The 17,282-nt window shown below is 41.9% G+C and overlaps 1 protein-coding gene across 2 annotated transcripts in view; it reads right to left on the reverse strand.

Moving 5' to 3' along the window:
• LOC109992665 (NEDD4-like E3 ubiquitin-protein ligase WWP1) overlaps nt 1-13,455 on the reverse strand; it is a 46,516-nt gene extending 33,061 nt beyond the window's left edge. Inside the window, exons 1-4 of one of the 2 annotated variants that reach the window (XM_020645367.3) lie at nt 13,277-13,455; nt 3,640-3,696; nt 3,302-3,393; nt 721-859 (exon numbers count right to left, since the gene is read on the reverse strand). In XM_020645367.3, the coding sequence (XP_020501023.1) occupies nt 721-859; nt 3,302-3,371 (209 nt within the window). In that variant the 5' untranslated portion in view covers nt 3,372-3,393; nt 3,640-3,696; nt 13,277-13,455. The remainder of the gene's footprint in view (nt 1-720; nt 860-3,301; nt 3,394-3,639; nt 3,697-13,276) is intronic. The other variant, XM_020645366.3, reaches the window with a different exon arrangement.
• Between the last annotated feature and the right edge of the window lie 3,827 nt (nt 13,456-17,282).

The following is a 17,282-nucleotide window of genomic DNA, read 5'->3' on the forward strand; positions in this document are numbered from 1 at the left end:
GATAATTAGCATTGTCAATGACATCTCTCTGGCAGTTAGCAGAGCCATTTGGAAACCAGAGAGCAGCAAGAGTCTGCTGGTCGGATACTGAGAGCTTTGTGCATCATTGTGCTCCCCTTCTTCTTAGACTTCTCTATAAGAGCCACTTGAGGGCTTTTTTCTACTACAATACACAAATTTTCCTTGAGCCTTATGATTGTTACATAACGTATACAGGCAGAAATAGGCCCCTAAATTCCTGCACCAAAGCCAACATATTGTTGCTTCATCTTTTTCTCTTCATCAACAGCGTTTTATATAAGCTCAGACCATCTGGAGATCAGCAGAGGCTCTCTCTAGCATCGTTCTGTTGAGGGGGGAGTATTAGGAGACAGATGTTTATACTACCCTCACAGCCTGTCTCTCATTTTATCTTCTGCAAATAAAAAAAGACGTGGGACTCATGAGTAATCCTACATTCATTTCTGAAGGACACTGTGTACATAGAAGTTGATTTAAACAGAGTAAATAAAAAAATAGGAAGAGAGAGGACACACACACACACACACACACACACACACACACACACACACACACACACACACACACACACACACACACACACACACACACACACACACACACACACACACACACACACACACACACACACACACACACACACACACACACACACACACACACACACACACACACACACACACACACACACACACTTACAGAGTGAGTCTCTCATCCCATTTCGGATTGGAGGAGCTGTGAGACTTCGCCGTGCGGCGTGACTCCCCCTCCGCTGTCACCTCCACATAGATGGCCGCCCCAAACAGACTCTTCTTCCTCTTGATTTTGGCACATGAAACTGGCAGAGGGAACATGAAGGAAGCAATGAGACGAGTGAAAAAAGTTTACAGCATTTCAAAAATATCTGTCATCCAATATATCATACTAAAACACCTGAAAATGTGTATGTACTGATCCTTTACATACGCCGCACATGGCTCTGTTTGTGTTCTCTGAGCTAAACCAGGGGCCATGCAGGGCAAATGGCAGATAAAAGCCTTCTGAGCATTGAACCAGGGCTCAACTTTATAACTTGCTGGCTCGCCCGGATACACGAATACAAGATCAAAATTAAAAACAACACATAAATCATGATTTTACTTTTCGCTTTCCAGTGATACTTGTGTTTTGTCAGTGATTCTTGTGAGATCATCTCGTTAATTACTGCTACAGCATCGATGTTTCATAAGCGCCCACTCATGCATGTGTGTCATAGTGGAAAGGCAGACGCCTCGGACAGTTTCACCCACTCCTACAAGCGCGCTCACTAAACTCAGATTGTACACTCGGACACAGATTCAGTGTTTTCCTAAACATGGATGATCCTTGGGTAGGTGGGCTACCCAGGAATATTTACGACCAGGGTCTGAAATTAACACCCGCCAAGCGCCAAATGCGGGTAGATTTTCCGTTTGGCGAGTACTTTTCAGAGGGCTATCCGCCACAGGGTGGGTAAATGTTTTATCAAAAAGTCATAAAAACTATGCTATAAGTATTCAGCGCGTTTGATGTAGCCTAGCTGCAGCTACTTTACCCTGCTCCTCTCTCTGCGAGTATCACGGGGCACGCTGAGGCACGCACGCATGCACGCACGCACGCTTCAGCAAACAGTTGATCCATACGGACCGTGTCGGGAACACACGTGATCCGGTCAAATGGTCGGTTTCGACTTTTCTGCGTTCACTGTCACCGTGTCTGCAGCTAACTGAGCAATAGCAACGTCATAAGTCTGTCAACATCTCCACACAGACTCTGTGAAGTAGCGCTGCGTTACACTTTAGATATCCTAGCGGACGCTAAATGCACGCTCCACTTTTCTCTTCCATCACGTGCAGCAGGAGCAGTCAGAGATATACACACGTCCACTAACGAGCAGGCTGATTATATTAAGTTTCTAATATTGTCAAAGCTAAAACAGGAGAAAACTTGTTGGGGGGGGGGGGGGTCTGGGAAGTACTGCCTACAGATAATACAAAAAATAAAAAATAAAGGCCAGCAAATATATTTTTTTTTACAATTTCTCAAATTTCCTGATTTGATGACATAATCGAATCTGTGACTTATATTTGTTATTGATTAAACAGAACATAATGCCTTCTCAATTAAATGTACTGTAACAGATGTGTATAGGACACAAGAACAAAATTTGTTATTTTGGCCGGTAAAAAAATATGTTTGGCCGGTCAATTTTTTCATCTACCTGCCACCTTGGCCAGTGAGTCAAAAAGTTAATTTCGGACCCTGTTTACGACCTATTTTCTTCTTTATTCTATAAATTTCTGCGCTCACGCAGAAGAGAGAAGACATTGTTATGCTGGAAGGGAATTTAAAAGGTCCGGACCGCAAAGATTTGCAAACTCTGCGCACAGCTTTCTGATGCAAATCCATGCCCATAGTTTGCAAATCCAAGCACACCGTTTAGGAAACCGTCTCCACAAATTGCAGATTTGTTGGCATCATGGACTTGCAGCCTGTGGGTACAGACTTGCTAACGTGCGACTCCGTTATCACAACAGGAAAGCCTCATGTGAGGGGGCTTGTTCACGTTGTGGGAGAGCAGAATGAATCAGTCTGCACGTTCCTCCTATAGATGCACCAGTTGAAATGCAATGCTCATGTCAAAACTGAAGTTTCTCGTGCCTTCGTTTCAGTGTTTTTCTGCAGCTGCTGATGCTGTCCTGAAGTCGTAGTTTATGATGGTTGTTGTGCTAAACGTCATCATCAAGCCTCCTCAAGCGCGGATCCCCTCATGTAAAAATAGACCATCGAGTAGAACTTTTCAAAATGCGAGTAGCCTTAATTGAGCGTCTTTTGCGTACTGCCCGTGTGTGTGCCTGTGTGGATAAGAGAATAGACGGGGAACAGAAGTAGTCGATCGTCCTCTGTATGTATTTATCTTAAGTCACATCTGAGTAAAGTATTTTACCTGCTTTTTGTAAAGTGTCTCGAGATAACACTTGTTATGAGTTGATGCTATACAAATAAAAATTGAATGATTGATTGATCTGATCATGTGAGTTTCTATAAGCGTTATAAAAACAAGAAGCCAGCTTCAGAAAGCAAATCCAACCGAAACAGACTCCTCCAACTTAAATTACATAAGGTGACACGTCATGATCCCTGTGAGGAGTAATCTTTTTTACCTGCTGATCCAGTGCATTGGGGAGTAACAGGGTCTTCAGTAGACCCTGAGGCCACCCTTTAACCCCCACAGAACATTTCCTTCTGTGTGTGGACTCACCAACGGCATGGAGCTGTGACGTTCCTCTGTGGTTATGGCTAGACTCTGCTCGAGCTGAGGCCGTGGCCATGTCATACACCACAGTGGGAAACCTACAAAACCACACACATAATACTTTAAGCCAATAAACTCACAAATCAGAAACAGGTGAACTCTCAGAGGATCCAATAAAAAAACAGCTAAGACGTCTTAGAGGCCGCTCTGGCATTTTCAGAATGTTTTGTGGTTGAAGCTCTTCCAACTTTAAGCTGTTAATATTTCCCTCCTTTTATTGATATTCTAGTTTTTGTTGTAATTATTTCACATAGAAAGAATACTGGAAAGCTTTTTATACTCACAATTGGTGTGCACTGCTCGACCTCCTGGTTCAGCCCACTCCGTGTCCCATGATTCCTCTGAAACATAAATGTGATCACTTTTAGAACAAAGTTCAGAAGAGCCCGAGGAATACCTTCGCACAACATCTGACCTCTGATTTTTTTTTTTTAAAACACAGATTTATTACCATATATATTTGAAACAACTTTCTTTATAAACTCTGCCACATATCTGTCCAGCCTGTCGTGTTTCCCGTCATACAAGACCTTTTAATTCACACTCTTAGATTTACCTTTAGGTTATGAAATTAAGCTAAAATCTGCATTTATCTTCAAAACTCTGTGTTCCTCAGAACAGACGTCTCCATTCACAACAGTGAACACACGTCTTCCTTTCAGTTACATTCAGACTGTGCAGTGATTGTATTTCACTTCGCTGCTGTCTCGTGTAAAGGTCAGCTACATTTCAGAGCTGCAGAACTGTAAACACGACAAAACAAATTCATTCTTCTTGGTTCCACTTCAGAGGAGCTTTGTGATATCCCCGATCCTCTTGATTGCTTGCTTTCATGAGCAAGCACGCACTATGCAGGGTGCTTCTTCCTGCCTCTTGAGCAGAAGAAGAAGAAGATATACTTTTACACTCTGTTGTTGAACACGCCACACACATAGGCTGAAATACACACACACATGCACAAACCGGATCCTGTGGACATGCTAGTGTTGGAGTACTCGCAATTGGTCTGGTCTCAAGACCACCTTGTCTCATCGGCTTCATTACTGAGATTAGAAGGAAAACGCCTCTTTCTAAAAAAAAAAAAAACAACTTCAATTCATTGGTAGTTTGATTTTTATCTCCCAGTTACGGACGCAACCTTCCCGGTGTGAGGGTCTAACCCCCAATTCACACATACTCCGTGCACGTAGCGGTCCGTCAGCGCCACGGTTTTGCTCAGTCGGACGGCTCGTGCCCATTCACACTGGATCCGTCAGCGCAGGGGAACACACCCATGACACATCACAGGAGAACTACAAGATCCCGCGGGAATTAAGAGAAAAACATGCAAACAACATGTTGCTTTGTCTTTCTGAGGATGCATTGTTGTTCATTTGGTTCCTGTTTTGACGTCATGTTGATAAAGTGATGAAAAATATGTTCGAGTCCGTATATTGTGTTTTATTTTGAAATTGACCGGATGCTCTGTGCGTTTCCTTGTCTGACTTCCTGTCTGGGCTGTCATATTCTGTCCAGCTTGACGTGTGCCTGCAGCGTACTACGTTGAAAATAGACTCGCTGCGTACTTAAAACGGAGCAGAGCGCAGTGCCGTTGGTAGCACACGCCAGAGACGGACCGCAGCGCGCCCTGTGTGAACACAATGATTGACTACAGTGGCAGCTAAGTACAACATAGTGCGCGGCGCTGACGGACCGTCTCTGTGTGAATTGGGGGTAAGTGAGTGACACGCCGCCTAAACACAAGATGATGATTTTTTTAGGGATATTTATGGTCTTGGTCTTAGAGCACTCTGGTCTCAATAATGTCTTGGTCTCGGTTTGTGCGGTCCTGACTAAAACACTAGGACGTACACTCATGGTGAGATGTCAGAGTGAGGGGGCTGCCCACAGCGAGCGCTCCACAGCTGGTGACTGGAGTTTGATGACTTGCTCAAGGGCACCTCAGCAGTGCTCAGAAAGTGAACTGGCACCTCTCCAGCTACGAGACCAATTTCCGTACTTGGACTTGAACCGCTGACCCTCCAGTTCCCAACCCAGGTCCCTACAGACTGAGCTGCTGCAGACCAAGAAATCTGAATATTGAAAAGTTAAATGGAGGCTAGTAGCATGGGAATACTGTTGTACCGCCACCTTCCGTTTTTTTGCATTTTTTTGTCACTCTGAGTTTAATCATTAGTGAGAGAATATCTCGAGGCATTATTTGACGAGTGACATATTCGGAATATGTAAAGCGCTCGTTAATTTTGTCAGCTCAGGAAGTCACTCCTCCCACCGTTTCCCAGCTCCAATTAGGACCGAAACATTTCTGATATGATTTAACGATCCGAGCAGCAGCAGGTCGACACACAGGCTGATTTGTCACCCAACATAGACCTCGAGTTGGACAAGGCAGCCTTTAAGCAGCTTAGGAGGAACCCAATTAAGAAGATAGGGACGGGGCCAGAATTAACAGATCCGTGGGAAGACTACAAGGCAGGCGGCAGAACAGCGCCAGGCAGGGCTAAGTCTGCTATCTTACTGCTCTCAGAGTTTAATACCCAGTGACTTCACCAGCGATCTGTTCGGAAGTTAATCAGACATTTCAAAGGGAAAGCTCGGAGCAGGAGTTTGAATTTACCTAATTTTTAAACACACATCAATGCTGTTAAATATCAAAACCTCTTCTGATAGAGTTGTGTCTAGTACAGGCTCAAAGATCAAGAGCTCAAGGATGGAAAATGGGATCAAATCACGCATCAATCAACGTATTACAGATCTATCAATATGCAAATCATAGAAACAATTTGCATGACGAAAGAAAGGCTGGGAGTTTTAAATATATTGGGAGGTTTTGAGTATCTACATGTGGGTATTGATCAATAACGGGGCAGGGAAGAGAAACTTGGAAAGAATATGAAAAGTAGCAGACGACATAAATGTCAAAAATTATCTATCTTCAGTGGGGATGTCATCACAACCCCGCTGCCTTCCTCCGCACAGTCAAAAAACAATTTACTTCAATAATAAGCCTAAAACAAACTGCCTGTTGACAATCTGAAAAGGACCAACTTATTTTTTCTATTAACCGTCTATTAACTTGATCAGGATCAAGTGCAGATCTCTTCTACAATCTACAATATAACCTGCTGACGACAACACCCGTTCAGAGCGCAGAGGTTCATAGTGAACACACACATTTGCGAGCCAGCTTGAAGAGTTGCGGGTTCGTAGTGACCCTGAGTTTCTCCAGCAATGCAGTGGGCTGCTGTCTGCAGGGGGAAAAGTCTCCCTCGTTTAAGTTTGCATCCTCTGAATCGAGCCCCCGTTGTTTTTGTCACAACTGTAGAGAACTTCAGGAAGCATGATCCTCTGATAGACTTCCTTTCTAATTTGAACAGCTCATTACAGTTAAAAATGTGAACCCCACCCCAATTATTTTTCAAATAAAAAGTGACAGCCCTATCACATAACCATTTCTAAAAACCAGATGCTGATTCTTCTTCACTTGACAAGCTTAATATGATGTCATAAAACCTTTTATATCTAATCTTGGGGGAATGAGATGATGTACTGTCGGAGGGATGAATTCAGTCACCGAGCCAAACCACAGACCCTGACAATGAGAAAAGGTTGACTCTGTTTAGCAGTCATCCATAAAACAGGCAGGTGACAGGGATAAATGATGGAACTGGGACTGAGTCCAGGAGTGGTCATCTGCCATCACTCTCAACCGTCCTGACAAACGCAGAATGAAAACAGTTATAAGCCATGCAATAGACTGACCCTAAATCCCTCTGACACAGCTTTTAAAGTATGACTGACACCTGGGCCAACAGGTTTCATATGCTCCATGAAATACGCTCTACTGCAGGACTTATGAAACTGGTGGGGCAATTAACTAATTGTGTCATGAATATCTGCAATGTTTCTGATGTATCTGTGCGGTTTAACAGTGTGCAGCAGGAGTGAATAAATTAACCAAAGCTGGGTGACTTAGACCTCTTTTATTTTGTCTCTGTGTGGTATCCAAACAGGTATCGATATTGTTTGATTGAACGTGTATCGTATTAAAGTTTAAAATTCTGGTATCCTAACATCCCTAGTCATTCACGTTTGCAGGTATGCCTTATAACAGCAGCAGCTCAGTGAATAACCGAATGTTTTCCAATCAATTTCTGGCTCTGGAAACTTTTTTTTTTTTTTAGGCACCGCCTGGATTTCCTCCGGGAGCTCCTGTGCATTGTGACAATCAACTAACAAGTCAGGTGTGCTGCATACTAAGCAAGTACAAATCAAGTTTTCCCCTCTTTTGTCTGGATGGATGCCGATATAATATTTGTCTTTGTTCACACAATAAAAATCCACAATCATATAAAACCAGAGTTAAATGTACTCACAGCTCTCCCTGGGTGGTTTTCTAAAGAGTCTTGCAGCTATTTGTGAATGTGGTTCATTCTGTAAATACTATTCTCACAGATGAGCTTGGGACACCCCTGCTGCAGTCATAAAACATACTATAGGCCGTAATGTGGACTCTTAAATAACTAGAACAACTTGGGGCATAATTCAATGCGGAGAAGCCTTATGAATGAAACGCTGCTCTTTTACCAAACAGGCTAATAAGGGCAGCGAGTAGCACGATTTTATGCAACCTTGGTAGTATTTGAATTACGTACAAAATACTAGAAGCACCCCACCAGAGCCCCAGATATTTTAACTCCCTTATTCAGTCTGATAATGCAAAGCAGATGGCAAGGTTTAACTTCCTCTGAAATGCCTCCACAGACCGCAGCGTGCACAGGCGAGATGTAACAAATTGATGCATGGAAGACTTCTGTACATTCGCTCGCTGTCAGCACATTAGTCATACATAACCAAAGATAGTATCCATTAAGTGCATATTTTAAATGTACTGCCTCATACAGCCAAGAAACGATCTTAATGTCGTCAACAGAAATTCTTCAACAGTCCTCACCTCAAACTCACCAGCTGTACTAAAAACTGTAAATAACTCAAACAGATATCTTAACTGTGAATAGTCTGGCCGGTTAAGTTTGTACCTCTTTAGATACCACAGCAACAAACAGCGAAGTCCTCAGCATTTCATAGCGGGTCATCAACAAAAAAATGAAGGCAAACTCCTGCACACTGTCTAAACAGCACAAATACGTTGGCAATGTTGAAATGTTGCCAATGTATTTGTGCAATTTTGACAGTGCTTGTTCTCTTTTTGTGCTCGCCAGCTTTTGGTTAACGATTTGACTGAAGTTTTTTTAAAAGCTTGGGTTCTCTTTGACACAGTCTATGAGTGTGTTTACATGTTACGAGCCATGTTTGTTTTGCTGATATGTCACTTGGCCTAGGACGCATCTGAGCAGGTTGTCGACAGTTGTCACATTATCCCGTTAAATTTCGGAGTTCTCCAGGTAGCAAAATCAGGTTTCTCAAAATAGAGGCATGATGTTTACAAAAATGGGAAACCTAAAAAACCCCGATCAAAACCGAGATACTAAAGTCCATGTAACGAAACTCATTCATAACAGGGATTGTATTATACAAAATATATGATAACAAAAGGGCTCAAAAGGATCAAATACTTTGACAACTTCATCAGTAACAACAAAGATTAAAGTTATTTGAAGTAGAATAAAAAATAAAATGAAGTGGTTTGGCAGTCTTAAAAGTAAAAAAGTATAATTCACTTACCGGTAGTTATCTTTAAAGGTTCAAACCATAAAACACAATAATACTCTGTGTAGTAATAAAGCAGTACATATTACAGTATGCATCGTTCCACAGTTGTCTCATGTCTACGAGATAGGAATGACTATGTTTAAAGGACAACAAGCTGAAGGGGAAAAGAGCAACTCTGAGTTTATAAGAGCAAAGACAGTCAACCTTGTGTTTGAGGTTTGAGGTTTGAGCACTTTTTCTTGGTTCTCTGTGTTATGATTTCCTGTACTGTTTGATGTACTGGTTGGCCTGTAGAAAGAACATCCTGCATTGCTGCTGTACGGGTGGATTTGCTTACAAAACAGCCAGTACCCTGCTTACTGCTACACAACGCACTTTATATTTTGTGATGGATTTGTCTTGAATGAAAACGCTAATCAAAGGAGAGGCAGTCGAGATTCCTAAGATACTGGGGATCATACGAGGACCATTAAAGTCCCTCTTAGTTAACACACAAAAACCAGCACACCTCAATGAATAGACGCGCAGGACCACATACACAGTGTTTGCACTGAAACACATCAGGACCGAGCGTGATGTCAGGGGAGGTGTTAGCTTACATTAGGACTCCCCTTCAGCAGACACCACAGCTCCACAAAAGGGGCAAAGTCACACAGAGTCTCTGTCATCACTGAGCCTGGACTTCTCTTGTTGTCTTGGCTTTTGGGTGAAATTGAATACAAATCTTAACAAACAAATAAAGATGTATAACTACACAGGGCAGCAGGAGCTTCAATGTTGACCTGGCAGAGATTTAAGCCCTGTGAGGATTCATTACTGCGGTACACTGACCCTAAATGTGCTCCACCTTCATTGTTTGACCGAGCAAAACTGCATTTGTGCGTTTAATTCCCCTGCATACAATAAAGCACGCTGTTTAAAGGTTAAGTGCATAACAATGTTTAACCCGGCTTTCAGATCTCAACAACAACAGGAGCTGTTAATTCTGATGACTTTCTCTATGCTGGTATGACACACTGGCTTCACACACTGGCTTCACACACTGGCTTCACACACTGGCTTCACACAGTGGCGACAGGCCACAACTCCCACTTTCCCCACAGCTGCTTCCTGGCTTTTCAAAGGTCAAAGTGAGTGAGCGTGTGTGTGTGTGTTTGAGAGATTGAGTGTGAACAAACAAGTTTATGTCAAAGCCAGCTAGGAAAAGTTGCTGATCAAGTGACATCTTTACCTTCTAATGAGGCACTTGTATATGTACAGAATGAGACAAACTGAGCTGTGGTTAAAAACTGAGAAACATTAAAACAAGCACTATTGCTCCTGAAATACAAAACCCAGGGTGGTACAGAAAACCTCCATCTGCCACTGAAACACAAACAATGTTTGTTCATGTCTCTTTGCCTGTCCACAGAGGGGAAATACAAGACAACTTCATCGATAGGATTTCCATCAGTGAATCAGTATAGCCGTTTTCACATCTGCACTCCTGGATATATCTCAATAATTTCAGGAGCAATGCTCCGGATATTCTCCTGACCACGATGTTCGCATGTCCACCTCACAGCCCTAAATCAGGGCTTTCACACTTGCAGAAACTCCTGAAAAACTGCTGCCTTTTCCAGGAGAATACGTGTAAGAACACATAGACCATAGACTGTCTGCACGCAACCGCAACAATCACCGTGCCCGTCATTAAACTGTTGCTTCATGTTTTCTGTTCTCCAGTTACTCTGCAACTCATTGGTGATTAAAAACAATACATTACAGAATATTAGGTGCCTAGGACTTCTGTTTTTGTATCTGTGATATCGAAACAGGTGTCAATATTGTTTGTTTGTTTTTTGATCACGACAGCCCTGGTGTATAGTATGAAGAAGCAACTTCTGAAATGTGATTAAGATGTATTAAAAAGTGTTCCCATGTCAGGCAGGTGAGACGCACCAGTTTGCAATGTTTGTCAGCTGAAGTGCTGATTCTCCTTACTTCTATCCATTTCATATTTCAACTTTTTTTATAGGCCTGCACTCACAGTGCTCCAGGACTAACCGGGCCTGAGCACAGTTACCTCTTGCACAAAACGTCGTTATGAAACACATGAGCATAGCTTAGTTTACAAGACAGGTGGATTCAAAAAATAAAAAAGGGACATATGGTCGAGCCTGGTTCCACACATCAGAGAACATGACAGCTACTTTACTGACGTTGTGTCTTATTTTGAGTCATGTTATCAGATAACAACAGAACACTTGATTACTCGATGATGAAGGCTGTCCACGTTTCTTGCCTGTGCTTGTGCTCGTGCATGAACTATACCTTAGTTAGTGCATGTGTGTGTATTTCGGCCTATGTTTGTGTAGCATGTTCATTAAACAGAGTGTAAAACTGAATTTCCCCTTGCGGGATTAATAAAGGAAAAGTTATTATTGAAGCGTGCTTGGGCACTGTACAGATTGCTTAGTGTGAGTGCACCCTGAATCTATCAGAAATTGCAGGAAAACTCCTGCACATTTTCTTAATAGCCCAAATATGTTTGCAAGGTTCCAGTACCAAAATGTTAATGAAACATATTTGAGCAATTTAGACAATGTGCAGGAGTTTGCCTGCAGTTTTTGATGGATTCTACAAAGCCCCTAAGGGAGGTTTCTGGTGTGCAGCTAATGCTCTTCATAAAGTTTTACATGCCCACAAGAACATGCACACGTAATATTTTCTTGTAAACAAGCAATACCTTCTAATATTCACAGGATACTTTCTGGTGCACACAAGAACATATTGTGTGTGCATGTTCTCGTGAAAACAACAACTTTCCCAGTTTTTAGTGCCTGCGGTTTGTATGTCTGTTGCCTTTGTACAGAAGGTTAAAAATGTGACATCATGACACCCCTATAGTGTACAGGATGTAGATGGGGCTAACAAAACGTAGAAATAAATCTGTATAAAATAGTGTTGTGTGCGAAGTCAGGCCAGTCTTTACATGTGTCTACAGTCAGGTGTTGTGCATCAGCAAAGACAATCATACGTCATGTCATGGTAATGTCAACGCACCTTTAAAAGTTACAGGTAACAGTAACAACAACAACAACAACAACCACATTCCTTTTTGTACGTTTAGATTATCACAGTTCAACAAGCAGGAGGATGGATTATGGGATTAAAAACATTTTTATTATCCGTTTATTAACCATTAACTAACACCTTGTTGATTTGATTTTGACCATCAGACACAAACTCTGATCTGTTCACAAACTGGGACTAACTTTGTATAATCTGCTGTCATGCTGCTGTTAGCGCAAACACTTCCTTGTGTTAATTCGCAATAACTATATTAAGTAAAGTAATCTCCTCTACAACGCCCGTGTTAGGTGAGTTTATATTTCCTACAGATTCATCACGTCTGTATCTCTCTGTGAGGATAGGAAAGCTAAAGTCAGCCAGCTAGCTATCAATAACTAGCCCGCTAGCCTCTGAAAAACAATCTCTGTTTACTGATATTTGTTTGCGTAACTATCTTAACACTAGCTGACAATCCTTCCATATCCACCGGCATAGCCAGCAGATAACACCCTCACACACCTGAAACAGTTAACGTGTTTGTTAAATCTGTAACTGTACAACTTGCGGCACAGCAGACACGGCTACTTTAGCGGGCTAACGTACAACAAATTTAGCTAAGTTAGCTATTATCCGACCGCTGCCTGCTAGCCGGTGTTATGGCGAGATGTGCTGCCTTGTCAGCGTATGCCCCCATAGTGCGAAACGACAACAGAAGCTATCTGTAAACCGTATAAAATAATGCTACCAGAACAAATTACATTTATTTTAAATCCCTACTCACTTCATGTGCATAACAGAGTATGGGGAGCCAATTTTGGTACTCTATATAAAGATTTCAGATCAAGCGTATCCCCTGTCAAGCAGACTCACTTTAAACACCACTTACACTTTATGGAAACTCTATAATAAAACCCTTTTTTAAGATTTTAAAGTAAGCATTTCTCCCTCGACGTGCTGCCCCAGTAATAAAATGCTCCCTGTACTGCACAGAGCCGCTTGATAGCACATCTCGATGAGTAGCATAATTCGACATAACACCTGCTTGCTAACTGATTTACTTTAGCAGCTTTGCTAGCTGTCCGCCATCACTGAGCTAGCAGAGTTAAAACAGTTTTGTTTTGTGGAGATTTTTTTAAAGACTGGGTTGGGGTTAGACTTAGTGACGGTTTAATTCAGACAAGTAGCCGTGTTTACCTCCTCTGTCGTCCCGCTCCTCTCCGTGTGACTCTCCGTGTCTGTGCGGTTCTCTAACGGTACGGTTGACGGTAAATGCCCAGCCTGCAGGCCCCACAGTTCGCTACGGCTCTCTGGCCATCTCTGAGCACAAACCCTCCGAACAGAAAAACACGGTGACAGGCGCGCCACCCCAAATACTGCTGTGTAATAACACAGGACAGCAGCAGAGTCAGTGTGAGTCACTACAGATAATACTCTCTGAATAATGATGTCTCTCTAATCTAACAAAGACCATAATGTCCTCTCCTGTGTTTGCAACTACAAGTGCTATTAAATATTCAGAATGTGTGCAGCTTTTATACTAAACAAAGACACCATTCACCACATTTGCTTTTCTATATTATCTTTTACTATATTCATTATGTTTTAATTTCCTTTGATGTGACGTCATCTTCGTCTTATTATTATTTTAATTTGTTCATCATCATCATCATCATCTATTAATCCATCTTCTCCCTAATTAGGCCTACATAATTTATTACCATGTTCATCCTTTGCACTTCTCACCACCGCACTGTTGTCTCGTGTAGGTTTGCACATATTAGTCTTTGTTTACTTGTTGTTTATGGTTTATCATCAACTTTTGCACATGGAGAGCACAGACTGACGTCACATTAAGGTGATTCTGATTCTGATTGAGCCCCATCTCTCTAATCTAACAAAGCAGACAATGAAAACAGACCATGATGTCCTCTCCTGTGTTTGCACATCAACTACAATTGCTATTAATATTCATAATGTTTTTTAAAGTAAACAAAGACATAATTCTTGTTTGCTATGGGAATGTTACCTTTGTTATTTATTTATTATTATTTATTATGTGTTGATTTAATTCATCAGCCAAAAGGAGCAGAAAGAAAAATAATCTCATATAACCCGCCCCTCTCCCACAGAGACATTAGGTGATTTCAGACCAAACAGTTCTGGGGAACTTTTTGAAGAGGAACTATCTACTAGTGAGAGGTCCCTGAGAACTACACCGGGGGGATTTTTTTTCCGTCTGCATTTGCACTGCCATAGTACCTACTCTGAAGCAGGAGCTCAAAAAGTTCCTCTAAATGGGATTCTAGGAACTACAATAGTTCATAGTTCCTGTTGTCACTAAAAGAGAGGGAGGATTCCAACATTTCCTAAAACTATGAACAAAAAATCCTTGTTTCTCCATAACTGTGACATATAAATATTATACCACTGTTGACTTTCTGTCAGACAATAATTCAGATGATATTTCATAAATCCCTTTTTGTCAGTGTGGGGTTTTAAACATCTTTCCTCTCCGCCTCTCATCTACCTCTGTGGAAAATATTCTCTACACTCACTTAAACTGGCTCAAATCCATTTGAATTAATTTTCCTGCACGTCTGACTCCTCCAGAACATTATTTCTGCACATTTTTGATTCACCCTGTTTTTGTTTTTTAAACTGTGAACTTTTGTACTCTCTGGGTAATATCTTATATAATCCTGGAAAAAAACTAAATTTTTGCACTTTTAAACTGATAGACTCTACATATTTGATAAACAGACTTGGTAGCCTGGTTAAAGTGGCGAGTAAGATTGCAGGGAGGAGTCAAGTCCAGCTGAGCGTCCTCTACAGCAGGCAGGTGGTCAGAAAGGTGACTTCTCTCCTGCAGAGCTCTCAACCTCTCTATGCAGAGTTTAGTCTTCTCCCCCCAGACGGTACAGACTGCCTGTGGTGAAGACTAAAAGGCATCAGGTCTCATTTGTACTTGCTGCTATTTGTTTATTAAATAGAATTTCTTATTTGAATTTTAATTTCTTGCTCATTGCACACTGCACTTTCACTTTTATCACTTTTATCTGGAGCATCTCTGCTGGGCTTTCATTTTTCATGTTTTATGTATTTATGCACCTAATGTTAGTTGCATTATTTCTTAGTGTTGTCTATGTATTGTATGTTTCCCCTATGGGGTCAATAAAGATACATTTGACCTTTGACCTTTGGACCGGCTGTGGCTCAGTTGGTAGAGTCGGTCGTCCCTCATCCAGAAGGTCGGGGGTTTGAGCCCCAGCTCCTGCAGCAACATGTCCGGTGTGTCCTCAGGTAAGACACTTAACCCCAAGTTGCTCCTGCTGCTTCGTCCACAGTGTATGAATGTGTATAAATGGGTTAGTTAATCCTGATGGTCACTTTACACAGCAGCCTCTACCATCAGTGTGTGAATGTGTAGGTGTGACCTGCCTTAGATCAATGCCATTTCCTGAAAGGATGCATCCAAACCATACTGCACAAAACCTGGAAGTTATCATCCATGTTGAAATGTTCAGTCTACTGAGGTGGACCCAAGAAATGCCCTCTGAATGACCACAAGGGTTCAGAAAGTCTACACCATACTGAACTGTGGCTTTGGGGGAAGGGCCACGGTCTCTGTCTTCCAGATTCCTGCTCCTCAGGTTTCCCGCCTTGTGTGTCTGCCATGCCCTGAACTCACTTCTGTGTTGTTGTCACCTGATTGTGTGTGTACCCCTGTGTGTCCTCCCTTTAGGTCTATATTGTCTGCCTTTTTCACCCCCTCTTTTGCCTTCTCTGGATTTCACTGCTCGTATTTTTGGACTGCCTGTGTATCGAACTGGACTGAAAACAAACCTGTCTTTTTGTACTCTACCCTGTGGAGTTGAGTCATTTTTTAAGTTTGTCTTTGTGTCAGAAAAAAGGCTTTCCTCATTTGAGAATTGTACGTAGCCTCTGAAGTCCCAAAAAGTGTATTTTTTGCACAGAAGATAAATATTTTGTTCTGCTGTTCATGTGCAGACCAGCATAGGGCGCCAAAGTACACATTCTACCTGTTTCTGCAGTAATTTAAGATGGTCTGTCAGGTTCCTGCACATTTAAATTGGATTTCTGTGACTCTGTTTTACAAAATGTACTGTTCATTACAAAATGAACTACTTTAAAAACAGAGTGACCATTCATCTCCAAAACATTTAATCTATCTCAGTTTCTCATCAGTCTACAAGTTAGACATTTTGTAATCATCTGTTGGGAAGCTGTTATAGGCAGAGCTGGTTTTGAGAACTCAAGTGCAAAGAGAACAGATATGGAGGCAGGGGAGTAGGTGCAGACAAAGAATGTATTCACTATAGCTGAATTATGAAAGGTTCTCGTGGTATTCAGAGGATGAGCCTAGGGCAGGGAACGGAGCAGATTGAAGCAGGTGAGTGTGTGTGTGTGTGTGTGTGTGTGTGTGTGTGTGTGTGTGTGTGTGTGTGTGTGTGTGTGTGTGTGTGTGTGTGTGTGTGTGTGTGTGTGTGGGGGGGGGGGGGGGGGGGGGGGTGATTAGTTTGAGTCCAGAGATCCAGAGGTGTGTGCTGATCTGGGTTGAATCCAGCAGATGCAGGAGTGAGATGGAGGCAGGAGTTGATCAGAGGATAGCTTCAGGCAAAGGAGAACAAGTGTGAGTAATTTGCATAAAACAGGTACAGGAAATTCTAAATGGCTGGACCAAAAGTGAAACAGAGTCTGTACCATCTGGCAGAGTGGTGGAAATGAAGCCCATGAAAAGCCATATGTCTGCAAACAAACACACACAGAAAGGGGAAAGAGGAGGGTAAACTGACGAGGATCACAAGATCAAACACTGATTTCACAGATTAAGGCAATAAATTAAAGCTCTTGTTGTTTAATGTTTATTAAAAAGTCCCTGTGCTTGTTTCAGGAGGAAGTTCAAAAGCAGGTCACAAAGATTTGGAACTTAAAAAACTGTTTGAGTGTTCAGGCCCTAAGCGGACATGCATTATATTTGATAAATTTTTCCTCAAGATCTCGACTTATTTATGTCGTATTCTCCAGGTGGCACCACTGATTTATCTTTGACAGTGAGTTAACTTCTCGAGATCTTGAGGAAAATCCAGCCTTGTTATTCTGAGATAAAAAGATTATTAAGTCGAGATCTCGAATGAAACATCTGGAAAATTCTAATCACAGGAAAACAGAGTGACTAAAA

Source organism: Labrus bergylta, chromosome 20 (genome assembly GCF_963930695.1).
Source record: "Labrus bergylta chromosome 20, fLabBer1.1, whole genome shotgun sequence".
NCBI lineage: Eukaryota > Metazoa > Chordata > Actinopteri > Labriformes > Labridae > Labrus > Labrus bergylta.